Raw genomic sequence first — 19,549 nt, 5'->3', positions numbered from 1 at the left:
TTGAAGTCACAGAACAATGTTTACTTGCGTTTCAACTGTGTACATGGTGTCTTGTCAACCCAACCCAATTGGTCTTGACTGCATACCCAACAATCTCCCACTTGAAGTCACGGAACAATGTTCACCTGCGCTTCAACTGTGTACATGTACTTCTGTAATCTGTCTACGAAACTCAATGTTCCACCACTAGTTGCCATCAGCCTTCTTAATCATTTTGAAGACTTCGTTAAAACTCCCTTGAGTTTCAACACGTCAGTCACTGACCCGTTCTCTATTCCTACCGACTCCCACTTACAGGAACTGCCGGATCCTGAAACAACCTGAGAACAAACACTCTCCATATACCCGTTCTCTGTTCCTACCGACTCCCACTTACAGGAACTGCCAGATCCTGGAACAACCTGAGAACAAACACTCTCTATATTCAACAAGAAATTTTCTGGAGAAGTTTCAACCACTGGAATACTGGTTCTCCTAACCCACTGTCGTCTAGGAATCTTAGCTGAAGCACAACCCGTGCTCCCACTGCCACAAGTACCTCTGACTGGTCTACCTGAGCCTTTCCATGCTCGTTCATCCTGAATCTGACCTGTGGCTCTGGGTTTCTCTCTTGTAAAGACAACCCTCTTCTGCCCACGAGATTCTATGAACCGGACTTTGTTTATCTTCTGAATTGGGATGGTCACTCCCTCAGACACGGTAATTTGACTATATACAACGAACCTCTCTTTCTTCCGCAGGCCATGACAAGATTTTCCTTGACAACCTTCCATTGTTGGTTTTCGAACTTCACTTCATGTCCCTGTTCGTCCAATTGCCTAACAGAAATCACAGTTTTCGTTAAGCTTGGAACAACTCTGACATTCTTCAAAGTCCAAAAACCAACTGGTGTCTTCAACACTATGTCACCCATGCTCGTAACCTTAAGAGTTCTATTGTCCGCTAGTCTTACCTTTCCAAAGTCCCCAATAACTAGATTCTGCAATGCTTCACTGTTGTGGGTAGCATGAAATGAAGCACCAGAATCCATGACCCAGGAATCCACACTGCTTTCCGCGCAACAGACTAAGAGGTCCTCGTCCGCGGAATCTTCTGCAATGCTGACTTGTTTATCATATGGGCATTGATTCCTGAAATGCCCCACCTCCTTGCAGTTCCAACATGTTACACTTGAGCAATCCCAAGTCTTTGACTGACTCCTTCCTTTGTTCTTGCTCCCACTATCTCTGATATTTTTCTTACCTTTGATGACATATAGCGATTCACTAGATGATTCCCCAGAACTCCTTCTTCGGACATCCTCACCAAGAATGAGATCACGAATCTTCTCAAAAGTGAATCCATCGGATCCCGTTGAACTGGTAACTGTTGTAACCGTTCCGGACAAACTGTCAGGCAAAAACGATAACAGTAGTAAAGCTTGAACTTCATCATCGAACTTAATGCCCACTGACATAAGTCTGGCTAAGATCGAATTCGCTTTATTAATGTGCTCAGTAACTGAACTGTCTTCCTTCATCCTTGTGTTTACCAATTCTCTAATTAGAAATACCTTGTTTGCAGCAGATGGCTTCTCGTACATGTTAGACAATGCTTCCATGATACCTTTCGTTGTCTTCTCCTTCAAAATGTTGAACGCAAAATTCTTTCTCAAAGAGAGTTAGATAACGGACATAGCTTTCTGATCCAAAACTGCCCATTCTGCATCAAACATCTTTTCTGGCTTGTCATCCAAAGCCACGTCCAAATCTTTCTAAACTAGCAAATCCTCAATTTGCATTTTCCACCAACTGAAATCTATACCATCGAATTTTTCAATTTGGAATCTCCCTTCTTCTGTCATCTCAAATGACTAGACGAGATACTCGGTACAACTGATTTCAGATCTTGACAATCTTTTTTTTTTAAATCAAGAATAAAAAAATTGCACCACCCAAAATCACTCACCAACAGACCTGGTCACATTCCCCACTGCACTGGCGCTCCGCACCACCACCGTCGCTGGTCACCGCTGTTGTGAAACAGATCTGTGAGCCTCTCCTTGCACCGCTGTGAAACCCTAAGCCTCAGGACTCTGCTGCAGCCCCTGCGAAACCCTAGCTTTGGGATGCTGTTGTCGCCTCTACGAAACCCTAGCTTTGGAACACTGCTGCCGCCTCTGCGAAACCCTAACTTTGGGACGCTACTGCAAACGCAATTTTCATGTCTCGTCGATTAATTTCTGCTGATCGAATCTCTAGTATGTAAACGAACCAAAGCTCTTGATACCACTTGATGGAAAAAACGCACGCGGAAACAACACACACAATCACAAATCAACTGCAGAAAATAAACGACACAAAATTTAATGTGGTTCGGTCGCCAACTACAACCTACATCCACACGGGCAACTATTAGGTTTACATTATATCCTGTTGCACACCAATTACAAGTACAATGATCTCTTTAAATAAAGATAAATAGAGATAATAAAGGGACACAATGATTAAGCCCACTCACTAAAACATGGTGTCTACTCAGCCCAACCCAATTGGTCTTGACTTCATACCTAACAATCTCCCACTTGAAGTCACAGAACAATGTTTACCTGCACTTCAACTGTGTACATGGTGTCTTGTCAGCCCAATCCAATTGGTCTTGACTTCATACCCAACAAATCACGTTGCGTTGTCCATTTCCTTAGCACCTCAAAACCCTACCCTGCCCTCATTATATATAGGTTGCTTCATGTATATTTTTTTTCTAGGGATTTGATTTGGGGGGAGTAGAAGGGCAGTAGCTGCCACACCCTTTCCGGTGGTGTTTTTTTTAAGGATAAGACGGGTGTTTCTTGTAGTGTTGTAGAAATCCATGTACCCTTTCTCTATTGTTTTCTTTGTCTGTCTACTAGTAAATACAAGGTACTTGAAAATGGTAAACCTAAAATTCATAAAATATGTTTTGGAAAGTATTTTCTAGAAATATTCCAGAAAGAGTAATTCGAAAGTCATTTTTAAGAGGGGTAAAATAGTCTTTTCGTCATAAATGATAGGGGTACAAGGAGAAAATTGTTGGGTGATTCTCCCTGCAACAAATCAAATCAAATTTGCACCCAACACACTGATGTGAAATGACCGTTTTGCTCTTAATGATTTAAAAGATTTTTTCTTCTAGTTATTTATATTCATAGGTCAAATCACAAAGTTTCGAATATGCAAGTCTGGAACTAATATGTTAGTTCTGAATTTGGTCATCCTGAAGTTTACTTGGACAACATAAATGACCTTTCAGATGTCAAGATTCGTAAGCAAACATAAATGAGTTTCGGATCCCGATGCTCTACACTATTCTAGACATGGAAATCTAGAACTCATAACCCACTTCTGGATATGGCCATCCAGAAGCTTAAATGAAGCACGAAAATGACTTTCTGAATATCTAAATCCAAAGTATATAACAACCACTTCAAGATTTCTACATCCATAAGCAAACATGAAGCGAATGGCAATGTTGAATTTTAAATTTTATGTTGAGTGTATGCTTAAATGATATGGTGTAGGGAGAAATTGTCAAAATTGTTTAGGGGGAGGAAGAAACATCTGTTATGTTATGTGGCAAAAAGAAAAAAGGTAGTTGCAATGAGTGAAAAAAAAAGAGAAAAAAAACTTTTATTTTTTGAGTAAATATATTACAAAGAGCACTCATATACACATTTACGACACCAAACTCTACTCACTTCACACTCTCTCACTTTCATCTTATTCACCTCTCTCTTTTCCAAACACTCCCTTTACTCTCATACAAAAAGTTACAGCTACCACACCTAAAATGATACCACATCACAGAGAAAACATGTAGTTCTACCAACTCAGGATCTCATAAGATCTCCAACTGGCAGGTTGCATCTAACACCATAATCACGTTGCGTTTTCCATTTCCTTGGCACCTCAAAATCCTACCCTACCCTCATTATATATATAGGTTGCTTCATGTATATTTTTTTTCTAGGCATTTGATTTGGGAGGAGTAGAAGGGCAGTAGTTGCCACACCCTTTTTTGATGGTGTTCTTTTTTTAAGGATAAGACTTGTGTTTCTTATAGTGTTGTAGAAATCCATGTACCTTTTTTCTCTACTGTTTTCTTTTTCTGTATACTAGTAAATACAGGGTACCTGAAAATGGTAAATCTAAAATTCATAAAATGTATTATGGAAAGTATGTCCTAGAAATATTCCAGAAAGAGTACTTTGAAAGTCATTTTTAAAAGGGGTAAAATAGTTTTTTCCTTATAATTGATGGGATACATGGAGAAAATTGTTGGTTGATTCTCCCTGCACCAGATCAAATCAAATTTGCACCCAACACACTAACGTGAAATGTTCGTTTTTCTCTTAATCATTTAAAAGATTTTGCCTTCTGGATATTCATATTCGTAAGTTAAATCACAAAGTTTCGTATATGTAACTCTAGAACTAATATGTCACTTATGGATTTGGTCATTCGAAAGCTTACCTGGAGAGCATAAATGATCTTTTGGATGTCAAGTTCCATAAGCAAACATAAATGAGTTCCAGATCTCAATCCTCAACACCATTCTAGACATGGAAATCTAGAACTCATAACCCACTTCTATATATGTCATTCAGAAGCTTAAATGAAACACGAAAATGACTTTTTAGATATTTAAATCTAAAATATATAACAACCACTTCTAGATTTCTACATCTACAAGCAAACATGAGCCAATGGCAAAGTTGAATTTTAAATTTTATGTTAGATGTATGTCTAAAATGATATGGTGAGGAAGAAATTGTCAAAATTGTTTGGGGGAAGGAAGAAACATCAATTATGTTGCATTCTTATAGTGCATGCAGACAATGCAAGAATTATTAAAACAATCCCGGCAACCGAAATTATAGACTTTTATTAATATCAGAAAAAAATAAAGTGATTTTATATTTGGAATAATATTAATTATAAAAATCTTCTAGTAAGACAAAGATCAATATACAGGAAAATTCAAGAGAGAAAATGTTACTCAGCTTGTAACGATTATGTTATGCTGTAACGTATCAAACAAAACAACTTGAAATATAAATATTTTACTCTGTCAAATTCAATTTGGGGACAACCTAAGAAATATTACAGGAGAAACAAGAGTTTTATGCACTTTGCTTTTAATACTGCTCCAACTACTACTAATGAATAAAAAGTTGTCTAATACTTGAAACTTCAATTGGAACATAGATTTGTACCTCGTTTTGCTTTGTTAGCAAAAGCATTTTAAGAATTTAACATTCTACCGTCTCTACTTATCCTGTCCTTGTCCACTTATATATGTCACTCTTCAACTTCATCTTCCCCAATGACTAGCTTGTTAACATCCACATAATTATTTCATAAATTTACTATATAAAAATGAATAAAATAGACGAGTCATTGGTTGTAATATGAAAAAATGTGTTTTTAACAAGCAAAAGAATATGTTAAGAGAGGTTCTTCATGTATCCCTATGTTTTTCTTCCTGCACCCCACAATGCTATGGAAAGATAAAATCATCCTTGTTATTTTTTAAAAACCTTAAAAAACATCCAACTACTCACACTCTACTCTTTCTTCTTCCTTACACACAGCACACCTTTATCTGTGCACAGCACGAACCGACGACTTAAGACGCGTTTCGTTTGGTGGTGATTCAATAATGTCTCTACGGCGGCTTTAGGTTCGGAAAAAGAAGGTAAGTAAAAAAAAATTGGATTTCGGATTAGTAGTTCCATTTTTTGGCGGATAGTCATTTCCACAGTAGTCTCTTGTGGTTCTGGACAGAGCATTGATGTCCGAAAGTTATTCAGATTTGCAGATCCAGAATGAGATTTAATTATTTTTATTCAATCCCACCTGTGAAAGTGTGTGCTTGTTTAAGTCAATCTCACCTCTTAAAAAAATCAGTAGATTCAAGTTTCTACGCTGGTTTTCATCTGTGCTCAAGTTCTAAGTTTTTGATGCAATTAGCTTATGAAATCAGTCTCCACCAGCGCCTCAAATGAACAAAGAAAAAAAAGTGACAAACAACTCCTCCATGAAGGCTAGTTAGAGAGTTTTAAAAATTGTGGGGTACAGGAAGAAACTCTCGTTAATGATAAATTGGGGAAAATTGAGCCCATGATATACCCAACCCAAGACTTAAAAGACAGTTTCTTCCTCTACATCAGTACAGTAGTTTCCACCTCCATAATTTTGGTTAAAAGCCAATTTTACCCCTTATGAAATTAATAATTAAACCTAAGCCTTTACACCTTCATTCCAATCTTAGATAATATTTCGAATTCTGAACAATAATATTTTGAATTCTACAATTCTGGAAAATAAGAATAATTTTACAGCATATACACTGGTAGACATGTATAATAGACATAGATAACCACTAAAACAGAGCAAGTTAAATTCACAATAAATGCGGAATATGGTGAGAAGTTTTGCAAATAGCCCCACCAACTAAAAGGCTGATATTTAATTAGAGCCCAATTCCAGAAGAAAAGAATACTATGGTCTCTAATTAGTTACATGAACTTGTATTAATTTCTACAAAACTTAGCAGCCAGTCAGTTTCAATATGACACAATAATCTCTGCCAAACTGGAAGGATCAAAGATTGCCTAACTTTCAAGGTGCGAATTGCATCAATGACGCAACATCTGCTGTAGCTGCAGCACTTGATTTCTTTGCTCTGGAGGCAGCAGATTTATCTGCTCTGGTGTGAGGCTCATGACCTGTTGAAGCAGAGCTTTCTCCATCTCTGGTGTTAACTGCAAGTACCAAGAAAAGAACATCAATAGACTGTGCAGAACTATTTATACAAACTAAACAGTAATTCAAAATAATTACCGCAGGAGGTCGAAGAGCTTGATTAGCAGCACCCATCGACCCAGAAACTCCGTATGGTAGTCCAGGAGGACCAGAAAGATGTGCTAGGTTATCTGAGGGACCAGATATCAAAGACCCTCTGTCTACTTGCATAGCATTTCCAGATTGATTGCCAAAATCGGGGCCTAAAGGCATATTCCCAATCTAGCACGTAAATAAGCAAATTATTAGAAAGCACACATATTAGGCACACATTATCATGATGGATACTGCTCTTCAAGTATAGATTTACATTCTTATAATCAAATAACCAAAATAAATTTACGGTTAGGTGAAATTGCAGCATGGTAATCAATTGACCAAGCTGATTAAGTACCTTCAAATGGGGCAATGATAAATTTTATCAGTAATGTACAGAGAAGATTAAAAATAGTAGTAAAAAGAAATCCTATCTAGAAAAAACGTGTTTCAATTGTAGGAAAAACTGCTAATTCCAAATAAAAAATAGTTACACTTAAAAAAATTGTCTGAGAAAACTAGGATAGAAAACAAACTATTTTCCTGTTCCACCATTACTACCATAATTTGATTGTGTCAAATTCTTTTCAAGGGTATGTTGAGATGTTGAATATTGAAGAGAAAATAAAGGCATGAATTTTATTATTATTTTTAAATTTATAGTTAAAAAATAAACAAAAAAAAATGGAAATTTAGTTTAACCTAATATACTATTTTATTTCTTTAATTATTAAACTAGAGAATATTTATTAGAAATCACACACCTCTTCTATTTCCCCTTCAATAACCCAACTCCTAAATGTAGCCAGTAAAAATATGTAAAAGCTACTATATAAGCCAGAATGCCAGAAACAATGATATTCGTTACAACTAGCAGATAGCTTAATGACTAATAACTTTGGGGGAAGGCCTATATTTAAAACAAAAGACTTAGCTTTAATCCAGACAAGTTAGGATTAACTATATAATATAGCAAGGAATCATACATTCATAACAGTAATAAAATGCAGGTGCCCTAGTGCCTAGTTGCTCCCTCAGAATTGATGGTGCAAACACACAGTTTTCAAGTCTTAACCATCAGTAATAGCTCAGCATACCTGATAAGGTGGCTGAGATGATTTTTGATTTGGAAGTTGTGTCTGCCCCTGTGGGAATGCAGATCCAACGCTAGAAGGGGGTTTTGAACCTGGCTGAAAATTTGATCAATAAACAATATTCAACTTACATGAAGCATCTCATTGAATTGTGAACTGCAAACTGAAAAACTCATCTTACATGAAACATAGACTGTGAAAGGTTGTGAGAAGCACCAGCATGTTGAAAACCTAAGTTCGCACCCATTTGTGGGGGATATTGGGGATGGAAGGTTGGCACTGCAGGTGGTGGTCTAATCTGTGGTGGCAGTGGTTGTTGCAGAGGCATATGCGGAAATCCAGATGTCTGCAATTGTTGCTGTAACTGACTGGAAGCAGTTGGCATTTGAGTAGGATGAAGAGGTTGTGACAATGAATGAAGTGAAGGTGTAGGTATGTTAGGAAGTTGTGATGATTGTGGAAGAGATGCCACTTGGGGAGTAAGATGTCCTTTAGGCTGCTGTGGCATTGGCAAAGAATGTGCAGACATGGGCTGGGATTGATGATTCATTGCAGGAACAGCAGATGAAACTGGCACTGAAGATTGGTTATGATGTTTCCTCAGAGGAATCTGTGTTTGAGATACACCTGCTTGATCCTGTACACCACCATGCCCAGGCAATAACGGAGCAGGCTGAGTACTTGGTTGTTGTGTTGGCTGTACTGACTGCTGATTGTTCTGCAACACCATTGGTTGAACTTTTGGAACCTGGAAGCAAACAATTTTTGTCATCCAAAATTCTACCAAGGGATGGTAGTAACTACATCAAAAGAATGTAAGTGCATACCACTTGAGGTGCTTGCACCATTCCAAGCATAATTTGTGCCTGATTAAACAAACACAAATGTCAAAGAGCATAATGTGGCTGCAGACCCTCAATTGAATACTATCGTTACAGAACAATATTACCAAATCAAAAGACACAGACTAGTTTTTTCATTAAAGAATTTCACACTACCACAAAAAATAACTTCATTCTCGTACACTGGCAGATATTAATGCTTTAGTGAGACGACTACTAGAATAGTTCTACAACAAACAAAGACAAATCTGATTAATCTGAATATAATTCAAAGGAAGTCTATGAAATACCCCCACCCCTCTCCCCCCTGCACTCACACAAGAATCTTGAAGTATTCAAAGAAACAAATAAATCTCCATCACCTCAAACTATGAAAAATATATTGTAAAGGGCATTGAAACACCAGTAGTTTGCCATGGTGCCGACTAACCATGAGTGAGAAATGTTCCCTTATGAAACAATAAGTCCATACAAAAATTAAACGGTTTAGGGTTTTATATATGACAAAGCATTAGGGAAAATACCTCATTCAAATATAGTCACCAGAAAATAACTACAAGGCTGTAACATGCCGTGGTAAATGTAGTGAACTGAAGTTAGAAGTTACAAGTGTGAAATTCGAAGCATTCAGTGAAGCAAACAAGAGAGAAAAATAAAAGAAAGAGAATCAGAGTCCCTAAGAACCTGGAAAAGCGCTTTGGTTAACGTAGGGTTTTGGATTAGGATCTGTCTGGCCTGTTGCTGGTTCTGTTCTATCAGACTCTTGAGAAACGACAACAAATAAAATGTTTAGCATGGTGTTCTCCACGAGTGAAGAAGATGAGAAGAAGAAATATATGCACCTTCATCTGAGACACGATGTCGTAGAGCTGGTTCTTCGACATTCCGGCTAGGTTTACCGACAAGTCCTCGCCGCCAACCTGTTTTCCAGCCATTCCTCCACCAAAATGCCGCAAACCACCGGGGCAAATTAACCTTCATAAAAAAAAGTGTTTAACTCTGTTAAAATAAACCACCAATTCCAGAAATACGTTTTGATATAATGAGTCTAGAAAAGTGGAGAATGTGATAAGGAGAAATTAGTGCGCTATTTTGATAAACCCCTTTATTTTGCAAAAAAAAAGTGTATTCTGAGTTCTTACAAACATCTCAGAGTACATGATTCCGGTTCACGTTTGCACTAGTGCTCTAGGTTAAGGATTATGACACAATGAACAAATCTTTCAATTTTGATATTAAATTAATAAGTACTTACAAATTTGTGCTTACTGATATTAAATTCACACTGAGTCACAATTAAAAACTTACGCACAAAGAAGGAGTCACGATTAAATTCACACTGACGCACGATTCGACGATTTTGCGAACGGAGGAGAGAGACACCGGAAGAGACCGAGTACCGCCGGCGGTGAGAAGCGACGATGACGGTGGTTGCCGGAATTGGGGGCAAAGGGGATCGACGACGCGACGGTGACGGCGGCGTTGAGGGAAGTTAATGAGTCGCAACGACAACAGCAGAGGGAAGAAGGAAGAAAGAACTAATTAGGTTTTCATTTACACAAACAAACACCAAAACCGGCGTCGTTTAGAATTTATTTAAAATGGTAGGTCTCATATATCTTTTTCAAACAACACATTTGAATTCACATTAAATATTAAAATCTAAATAAGATATGAACGCATTTCTAATTCAGATAAAAGATTCAAATATGTCACAAAATTTAAATTATAAGAATATATTATTAATAAAAAAAATTAAGATTTAAAATTAAAGCCTTATATATTAAAAAAATAATATTAATAATAATGGTTTACTTAACAAAAGGTGATTGCATGAAAATATAGGCGATTTGTAATGTGTTGTGCGAACTTATTTTTTAGGATTTACATAGCCTTTTTTTTATTTTAAAATAAAATTAAGATAAAATAATTTCTTTTACATATTTTTGTTAGATAAAAAAATGTAAATGATTTTATGAGGTGTGTGCAGTTAGCTTTCAGGATTTTTGCATAGCCTAGTTTCATTCTTCTCTTTATTTTAGTTAAGCGTAAAATAATCCCTTTTGTGTTAAGGTATAAACACTTACTTTTATAATTTGGATAGTTTATTTTTAATTTTAAAATATATAATTGTTTACATAAGAAGAATAATTTTATATATTATTTAAAAAAAAATAAAAATTAAATATATTTTTCATTCAACACGAAATTGATATTTTTTTTTTCTTTATTTTAGTTAAGGGTAAAATAATTCTCTTACTTTATGTTAAGGTATAAATCCTTACTTTTATAATTTGGATAGTTTATTTTTAGTTTTAAAATATATGAATTGTTTACCCAATTATATTATTATGTCCAAATTTTTTATTTTTATTATTTATATATATTTATGTTTAATATTAAAATTCGAATAAAAAAAATGTTATAACACATTTATATTAAAATTATAAATTTATAGTTCATTTTAATAAATACAAATACATATGAAAACATACCTAAATTATCTAACTACACTACACTTATCTTATATGTTGAAAGAAAACATACCCAACATAATAGTTATATATAATAAATTTTACAAAATTATAACAGAAAAAAACAGTTTACAATGTCATGTTTTCTAGGAATAAATTTCAAATAAATATTGGTATTCAAAATCTTTTATTTTCTCTGTCATTAGTATTGAACACTATTTGTGTATTTTCATTTTTTAATATTACAACAATTGTGTATCTATATTTTTAAATATTTTTTATCATAAAAAATACAGATATACATGTCAAATATTAAAATATACTCATACATATAAATTTATGGTAAAATTAGACAATGTCAACTTATGTGTTTCCAATAATAATAATAATTAGTTAATTATTGAAATTAGAGATTAAAGAAATAACAAATAACATAATTATTTACTATTCTAAATTTGATTTTTTTATACAGTATTTGATGTTGAATTGTTAGGAGAAACCTATTGGAGGGAAATAAAGAAAATATTTATTTTAAAAATAAATTGTATTTTTAAAATAACTAATTATAAATATATAAATTTTAAGATAATTACTTTCTGTACAAATAATTATATTAACATAATATATAAATATAGTTATTAATGAAAGAGATATATAAAACTATTTATAATATGTACACTTTTTCAGACTTTTAATATTTATAAACACAATTATCAATAATATTTATATATATTAATTATAAATTATTAATTTTTTAAGAAAAATAAATACAGTATAATATTTTTTTATTAAAGTGAATTAAATCATTTATATTCCTTTCGGTAATGCTTATAAATATATCAATTATAATTTTTATTATTTAAATGTTATAAATTAAAATTAATCTTGAAATATGATCACTAAATATACAAAAACAACACTTCAATAATATTTAAAAAATAATTCCACTATAATATTATAATTTGATTATAATATCACTATAATAATTTCCATAACATTTCAACATAATATAAATACTAGAAATCTCTATATATTAGGATTATAATGAATTGTAGAAATAAAATATATACCATTTGTATAATAAATATTAATCTCATCCAAGGTTAAGATATTTAAAAGTTGCAGATTAAAAAAATAATTATTTTGAAAGTCATTCTCATTTGATAATACATTTGACTTTGATCCAAATCTAAAATGAAAAATGGAATCTCAAACAACTAAATCAAGCAAAATACTTTTATTTATTTCAGAATCATGGCCATTAGATGTTTGACACATTAGACACTTTCTCATTTGCACATCTTGAACATGTTTCACTGCAAGACCAACAGAACATCAATATGTAAGTGATTTACATCAAGTACAAACAAAATTACTAATTTGTCAAAGTAAGACTCGTCAACAAAGGTTGAAACTTAAAGAGATGAATACAATGAAGTCAACCTTTCACATTCATTTTTCCGTAATCAACAATAAAGATAATCACTCACCATATGCCTTCAATTTTAGATGTTAGGGAGAAACAAAAAATTATGAAACAGACACATCAAAAACACATACTAATGGTAAAGTTCATATATTTTAGAAAACAACTAACCTTGCCATCTCTCTTTGTTGCTTTCAGTGGCATCGGAAATCACCTGACCAAATGTACAATCATCAGGAAAAAAAAGTCAAATATCATCAAAATAAGTAAAAATTATAAATTATTATAGTTTAAATCAACTCATTGGTCCCTTTCCGAATCTGCCATCGATTTTAACACAAAATAAAATTTAGCAATAAAATTAATAAATAGAAACTTGAAAATAAATACTACATCGACATTTATAAAATTTAAATGACACATAAAAGAAAGTATTAAAGCATAAAGATGAATTTCTTGTGAGTGATATTGGTGGGTGCTATAACAGATTTGAGAGAAGAAGTCGTCAGAGATTCCTCGATTAGCCAACGAAATGAATGAATTGTCCTATTTTTTTTCTTTGTGCGTATAAAGAAGATTTAAAAACAAAGAAACCACAATATCAAGTGATAATAAAGTAAAACAGTTTACATGAAAATGTGTCTCTCACTGTTGTGGAATAATCTATCTAATACCAGAAAGATGATGTGGGTGGGAACGATCTTTCATATTAAACTTTTCTTTCTCTATGCAAAACTTGGATTGATGTGGTTTAATATCCCAAACAATATATTATTTTTATAGAACAATGACTCCAGAGGTTTTTGGTGAGTTCAACCATCTGAATCTTGTTATTGTATTCGAGAGCGGGACTATCAATATATTTTTAATTTTTTTATTCAATAGAGAAGAATATCAGTTTAAAACATAGAAAAGTAAAGTACCAACCTCTCCACTCTCCTAGACTCAACAAATATTAACAAACAAATATATTTAATTTTTTACTTTTTATTTAATAGAGAAGTCATCTCTCCACTCTCTAGTCAGTTAAGTAACAATAAATAAAATAAAATATTATTTGAAAATTTAAAAACTGTTTTATTAACTTTTAAAATTAAAAAATGTCTAAATAAACAAAATAAATTAATAAAATAAAATATTAACTAAGGATAAAATAGAAAAAGAATTTAAAACCGATAAAGTGGAAAAATAAAATATTATTTAAAAATTAAAAAACTGTTTTATTAACTTCTAAAATTAAAAAGTATCCAAATAACTAAAATAAATTAATAAGTAAAAATAAAATGGACAATCCCTATAGATTAAAAGATTTAAGCGTTAGAAATATTTTTCCCTCAACAAATTGATTTTTATTCTCTTATCCATAAACCATCCAAATACTTATAATTTGAAAATAGTTAAAAATGTGTATTTTTTTTAAATGGATTTAATTTGAAATTTTACTTCAACCTATTAAAAATAGTTACATTAAACATGAGTCTCAATCTACAATCAAAACAACAATAAATCTTAACAGAAACTAACAATCTTTAAAGAAAAATAACAATTATTTTATATTTTAATCATTTACATATTAGAATTTACAACTACCTCAACCTTAATGGTCTAAAGTTTGAACCACAGAAGAAGAAGAAGTGTTATCATAATCTCAATGATCTAAAGTTTGAACCAGAAAAGAAATGTTATAGTATAAGAATGGAAAATATATTTAATTCATTTTTCAATTAACCTTTTTCCTGTGTTTGAAGGGTGAAGGGAAACCAAAAGCTTAACAGATAAAGATAATGGTTTTTTAGTATTCCCGTCGCATTAACATGCCTTGAATTCAAATGCATCAGAGCAAACTGAGTCGAGTAATGGCTTCAGTTAAGGGCTCAGAACCTTTACCATCCAAGCACTCGCGAACCACAGACAAGGCTAAACTCTTTCCACTGTTTCTTTGGATTATATAAGGAGACATTTAAACAGGCCATTCTTAAAACACAGTTTACACAAACAAAAACATCAGTTATGGTCAACACAATTGAATAGAAAAAAGTATATCTAATATAGAAGAACTTCTCAATTGTCAGTTTTACTTGCTTTGATCTTGTTTTCTCATCCATTATTCTAAGGCCATATGCCAGGCAAAATATCCAAATACTTCCCCACTACATTCAACAAAATAAAGCAAAACTACCCCAGTCTATGCGCCTATGCTGTTCATACAACAACTATGGAGATTACTGATTAGGGAACACCTAAAATGGTCAGCTCTTACCACAAGTACATGAGCCTCAAATGAAAGGTGCCATTACTCAGAACTGTGCAATTCATAAATAGAGGCACAAAATTGAGTAGTCACTACAGCATATCATTCAACTGGCAACCAATTCTAAATACTTCCATTGAAGACTGTAGTGTGAGTTGGAGGTATTGGCAAGTCACGTTAACTCATTTACCATCATGATAAAATAAACCCATACCCATATCAGCTGGAAAAAGATCTGGAGATGGTATATTCAGCTCAGATTGCAAAACCCCATCTGGTAACCCTGGAAATGGGTCTTTATCCAAAAACCAATTATCAAAATCAACAAATGAACTGGGTGATTGAGAGCATTCAAACAAGGGTTCAATGGATTCCTTGACGTTGGGAGCTTGTCCTACAGATCCTGAAGTTGGTAGAATACTTTGACCAGTATTGTCTATCCAACTTGGGTCAAATGCTGAAAATTTTCCAGCAATCTCCTTTGGAGACTGTTCATGTGGTTGTGGTTGGCAAGTAGCTTGACTTGCAATCCCACATTGTGTAGTATTTCTAATGACATTTCCATTTTGACTTCGGATTTGAGGCTCATTTCCATGCTGACTGTTATTCAGGTATGTCATATGACTTGAAGGAGCACCATTATTTACCTGGATAAAAGTTTGATGGAAGCCCGGGCTACTATTTGATAGGGGCAATGGTTGACTATATGCTTGTGTTTCAGAAGCCACAGTCTGCCGGTTAACACAACTCAGGCTGGCCGGTTGAGAGCTCAGCTGTGAGTAAATTGATATATTTGTGGGGCGACAAGCATTATCTGGCTCGTTGCAGTTTCTGTAATTTGAGAATCCTACAGGAGTACCATAATTGTGATGTTGTTGTGTCAGAGTAACCCTGTTCATGAAACCAGATGATTCATGAGGGGTGTTATTTGCCATCAGGACGTTCCCAACACTGCCTACACCCCTGGACACCATATGTGGACGAAGGAACTGAGGTCTTAAACTGCTTCCACCATTTCCTCGCCCCTTTTGGATGGTGTGACTACACACACCCAGCACTGGCCTTGGTACAGAGGGTGGCTGGAATCTGTTTCTCACCAAAACCCTACCATGGCTTGCACCATTTGGCATTGCTACGTTGGTGGCTGGGGTCGTTAAAGGGGTGGTAATAGGCCTACAAACCTGATTTTGCACACTTGAATATGGTAAAGAGGTAGAGCGGAAATGAGTTATTGTTGGTCGAGAGGCCTGGGTTTGAGGTATGGAGTTGAGTGAGGAGATACCACACATTGCAATGGATCTGGATGCTTGGTTTGGTAATACAGAATTTGGAGACAAGTCAACAACACCCGGAGGCACCAATTCATTAGGCTGGAGATGTCCTGGTCTGAGTGAAGTACCAAAATTAGTTGAAGCTGGTAATGGGGAACTCAAGCCCATCTTGAATTTTTTTCTCTGAACATTCCACAGCTCAATTTCATTAGTTGCGTGACAATGATCAGAACTTGAAGTGCCAGTGCCCCACTTTAGACATGGTGCTGGGGAATCACATACATAACAGTGGCACTGCATATCATCAAAACCATAAGTGAGTGGTAGAGGAACAATATTGATAGCAAATAAAAGATAAGAAACCGAGATAATTAAACTAGCAAAAGCAATAATTCTACATTTTAAGTTATGACCTTTAGTTTTTTTACCTGCCTACAGTGCTTCTCGTGAGGGGTGGAAGAGAATGGTAATGTAGCACAAAGATGTCTCGCATGAGGAAAGTCCCGGCATGCAATCTGCAATCCAAAATTAAAAGAGTTGACACATTTGAAATGGCGTAGCTACATTTTCCATAACCAAAGACAAGCATGAAAGCAGCATATTTAATTAAAACACCCGTGCATGTAAACCAAAGACACTTTCAGACAGATAATCAAATAATAACATAAACAGATAGCAAGTAGCAAGTTGTGTTTGAAACAAATGCCTTAAAACTCAAGTAAAGAACAAATTTTAGTTGGACTTGGAATTACTCTAAATTGTACTTTTCCAAAATTTTGGAACTTTGCCAAAAAAGTTTATGCGTAGGTAAATCACCAATAACCATCAAGTTGAGACACAGGGAATTTTGATGGATAATCCTCTAAAACTATGTTTTGCATGCACTAGAGGTAGCAACATTTAACAACTGTACCTTGGGGTCTCAAACAAGATCAGCAATTCTAATTTCAATATCCTCGGATATAAATTCATTTAGTGTTTTCTCAGATGCAATAGCCGAGATGCATTGCCCAGACTCGAACAACTTCATCATATCTTTGGCCATCGTCACTTTCCTCATAAGGCAATTTTATGCCCTGCAAGAATTTGACATGAGGCAAACCCTGGCAATGATGTACCAAAGGGCCTAACCTAATTTCCGCAAAAATAGTATTACCAATAAACAGATCGCCCTCCCCACCACCCCCCCATAAAACCACAGGACATGATTGTTTAGAAATGCAACATTCAATCTTCGGTTTAAGATGTTTGAATCTACAAAAAATACTTGCCAGAATCCTTGGTCACTCCATTAACCCAGACAAACCACACCAACAACATTACACGCTTAAAGCAAAAGTGCTTTAGATACAGAAGGAAAACATAATAAAAGATACCATGTATATGCGACTGCAATGTCATCAGTGACAACAAGGTTTTGGTGTCACCACAGTTGCTGCCGCATTTTCCACGATATTGAAAATCGCAACCACAATTCAAAATCTTGAAAATCAGTGTCATCACATTGCAATGGAATATGAAGATCTATTTCAAAACACTACTGAAATGGTAATTCTAAACAAAGCACAATAAAACACAAAGCATCCGTCACAACCAAGAACAGTACACAAAGCGTAAGCAGCAAATAAATAAATAAAAAAAAACTTCAGAAATGTTAATCTATTTTAACAGAAAGCATTCTCAAAAAACAGAATCCATTGAAGCTTAACCTGTCAAGGAAACAGTTTCAGCGTCGTTATGCCTATCTATGATTCTATGTTTCCTGTAACAAAACCAAGGTTTTAAAAAAACAATTTCAGCAACAAAATCAAAGCATAGTTTTTGTAGTGTCCACATCCACAACTGTGGCCAGCAGTTTCCTGAAATACCTATGAACAAGAAGAAACCGCAAGCATGCAACAACCAAGAAAAAAAACCTTGAACAAAACTCATGTCCAGCCTTCAACCCAAGCCTAATTAATCAAAAAATTCACATAATCAAACAACATAAATAGTGTGTCAGCAACACAAACCAAAACAAAGCGCAACCTCTCATCGATTCACGCTTTCCAGGTGCAAATAGCCACTCAAAACTGTAAATTTTATAATGCAATTCCCATGAGAACTGTCACAAACAGAGGAAAAAAAGCAAGGACACAAATACCTGACCCTTTTCCCCAATTACAAGCAATTCATCTGACCCATTTGCTTCCTCTTCAACAGATGCGACACCGTTTTCAGGGTCACACTCCAGAACCACGCAATCGTCATCGTCATCATCGTCATCGCCACCCAAATCTACAGCCAAAGTTGAAGACTTTGACTTCACCTCAGGCTTGTTCTCACGGATTTCAACAACCTTGACTGAATCATCGGATTCTTCGTCAGAAGAGAACAACATCTCTCTTATAAAGTTGTAATCATTTACAGTGAGACTCTCATCCAAACCCTCTTCTTCATCGGAGCTTATATCTAATATCTCACGCATGGCTGGCTTCCACACTTAACAGCAACAAGAGGGTTTGCTGCAAACCTCAAAAAGTTTAAATTTTTGGAGTAAAATGGTAGTGGGGTTCTTTGAATTCTCCTAGAAAATCCAGGTTTGAAAAATGGGAAGTATAAAAAATTTTGGGACTCCTGGGTTAAGAAGGAGAAGAAGACTTCTGAGAGACTGAAGACGAAACAGCGTAATTTTGAAGTAAATTGAGTGACTGAAAAAAACATGTGTCTTTATAGCAGTTGCAATGGAAGACTTAGCATGTTGTGTCTTCTGGGAGAATTAGTGAATATATCAAATAAATAAATACAGTAATAATTAAATAAATAATTTTTTTGAAAAAAAATATGAAACAAGTTAAATATTTTGTTTTTCTGAGTGTATAAAGTTCTTCTGCCATGTAATGCAAACATGATCCTAGTGAATTAATATGACTTCAACTAAGTTTTTCTTTTTACAAATATTCTTGTTTTAGAATTAAATATGTTAGTTTAGAAAAAAAATTAATATAACTTATCCTTTTCAATTAATTAGGAATTACTTAATAATTTATGTTTAAATTTTTAATATAACTTTTAAAATTATTATTGTAAAATTTAATACTCTTATTGCATACTAGTATGCACTTCAATAAAAGTATAGAAATCATTTGCATTGATAGTGCATTTTAGTTAAATTGTCAAACAAATAAATAGCATATTAATATATTTTATAAAACGTTTTTTACACTACTAGTCTTTCTATTGGTATAATACACAATTTATTTTAGGTTTGGTACATGAGTGTATTTTACTAGATTGAATTTGTAATCTAATAAAGACCAATAATGATATGATTAGAAGAATAACAATATTG

The 19,549-nt window shown here is 34.1% G+C and overlaps 2 protein-coding genes across 8 annotated transcripts; both read right to left on the bottom strand.

Moving 5' to 3' along the window:
• Positions 1-6,396: 6,396 nt before the first annotated feature.
• LOC137828955 (cleavage stimulating factor 64) lies at positions 6,397-10,409 on the bottom strand. Of its 7 annotated transcripts, none has more exons than XM_068635736.1 (9): positions 10,105-10,363; positions 9,639-9,771; positions 9,481-9,558; positions 8,953-9,023; positions 8,782-8,820; positions 8,136-8,702; positions 7,958-8,050; positions 6,864-7,046; positions 6,397-6,784 (listed from the first exon to the last, which is right to left on the bottom strand). In XM_068635736.1, exons 4-9 carry the CDS (start codon positions 8,968-8,970, stop codon positions 6,659-6,661), a joined length of 1,026 nt encoding a protein of 341 aa, XP_068491837.1. In that variant the 5' UTR covers positions 8,971-9,023; positions 9,481-9,558; positions 9,639-9,771; positions 10,105-10,363; the 3' UTR covers positions 6,397-6,658. The 7 variants fall into 7 exon arrangements, with proteins under 7 accessions (XP_068491837.1, XP_068491839.1, XP_068491838.1 ...); XM_068635738.1 differs by having other exon boundaries at positions 10,109-10,355; XM_068635737.1 differs by having other exon boundaries at positions 9,159-9,558; positions 10,105-10,354.
• A 4,310-nt stretch (positions 10,410-14,719) lies between these two features.
• Positions 14,720-18,969, bottom strand: LOC137828954 (uncharacterized). The gene is made up of 3 exons (XM_068635730.1): positions 18,362-18,969; positions 16,647-16,733; positions 14,720-16,512 (listed from the first exon to the last, which is right to left on the bottom strand). Exons 1-3 carry the CDS (start codon positions 18,683-18,685, stop codon positions 15,130-15,132), a joined length of 1,794 nt encoding a protein of 597 aa, XP_068491831.1. The 5' UTR covers positions 18,686-18,969; the 3' UTR covers positions 14,720-15,129.
• Between the last annotated feature and the right edge of the window lie 580 nt (positions 18,970-19,549).

Source organism: Phaseolus vulgaris, chromosome 7 (genome assembly GCF_000499845.2).
Source record: "Phaseolus vulgaris cultivar G19833 chromosome 7, P. vulgaris v2.0, whole genome shotgun sequence".
NCBI lineage: Eukaryota > Viridiplantae > Streptophyta > Magnoliopsida > Fabales > Fabaceae > Phaseolus > Phaseolus vulgaris.
This window is presented reverse-complemented; position numbering and strand designations above follow the sequence as displayed.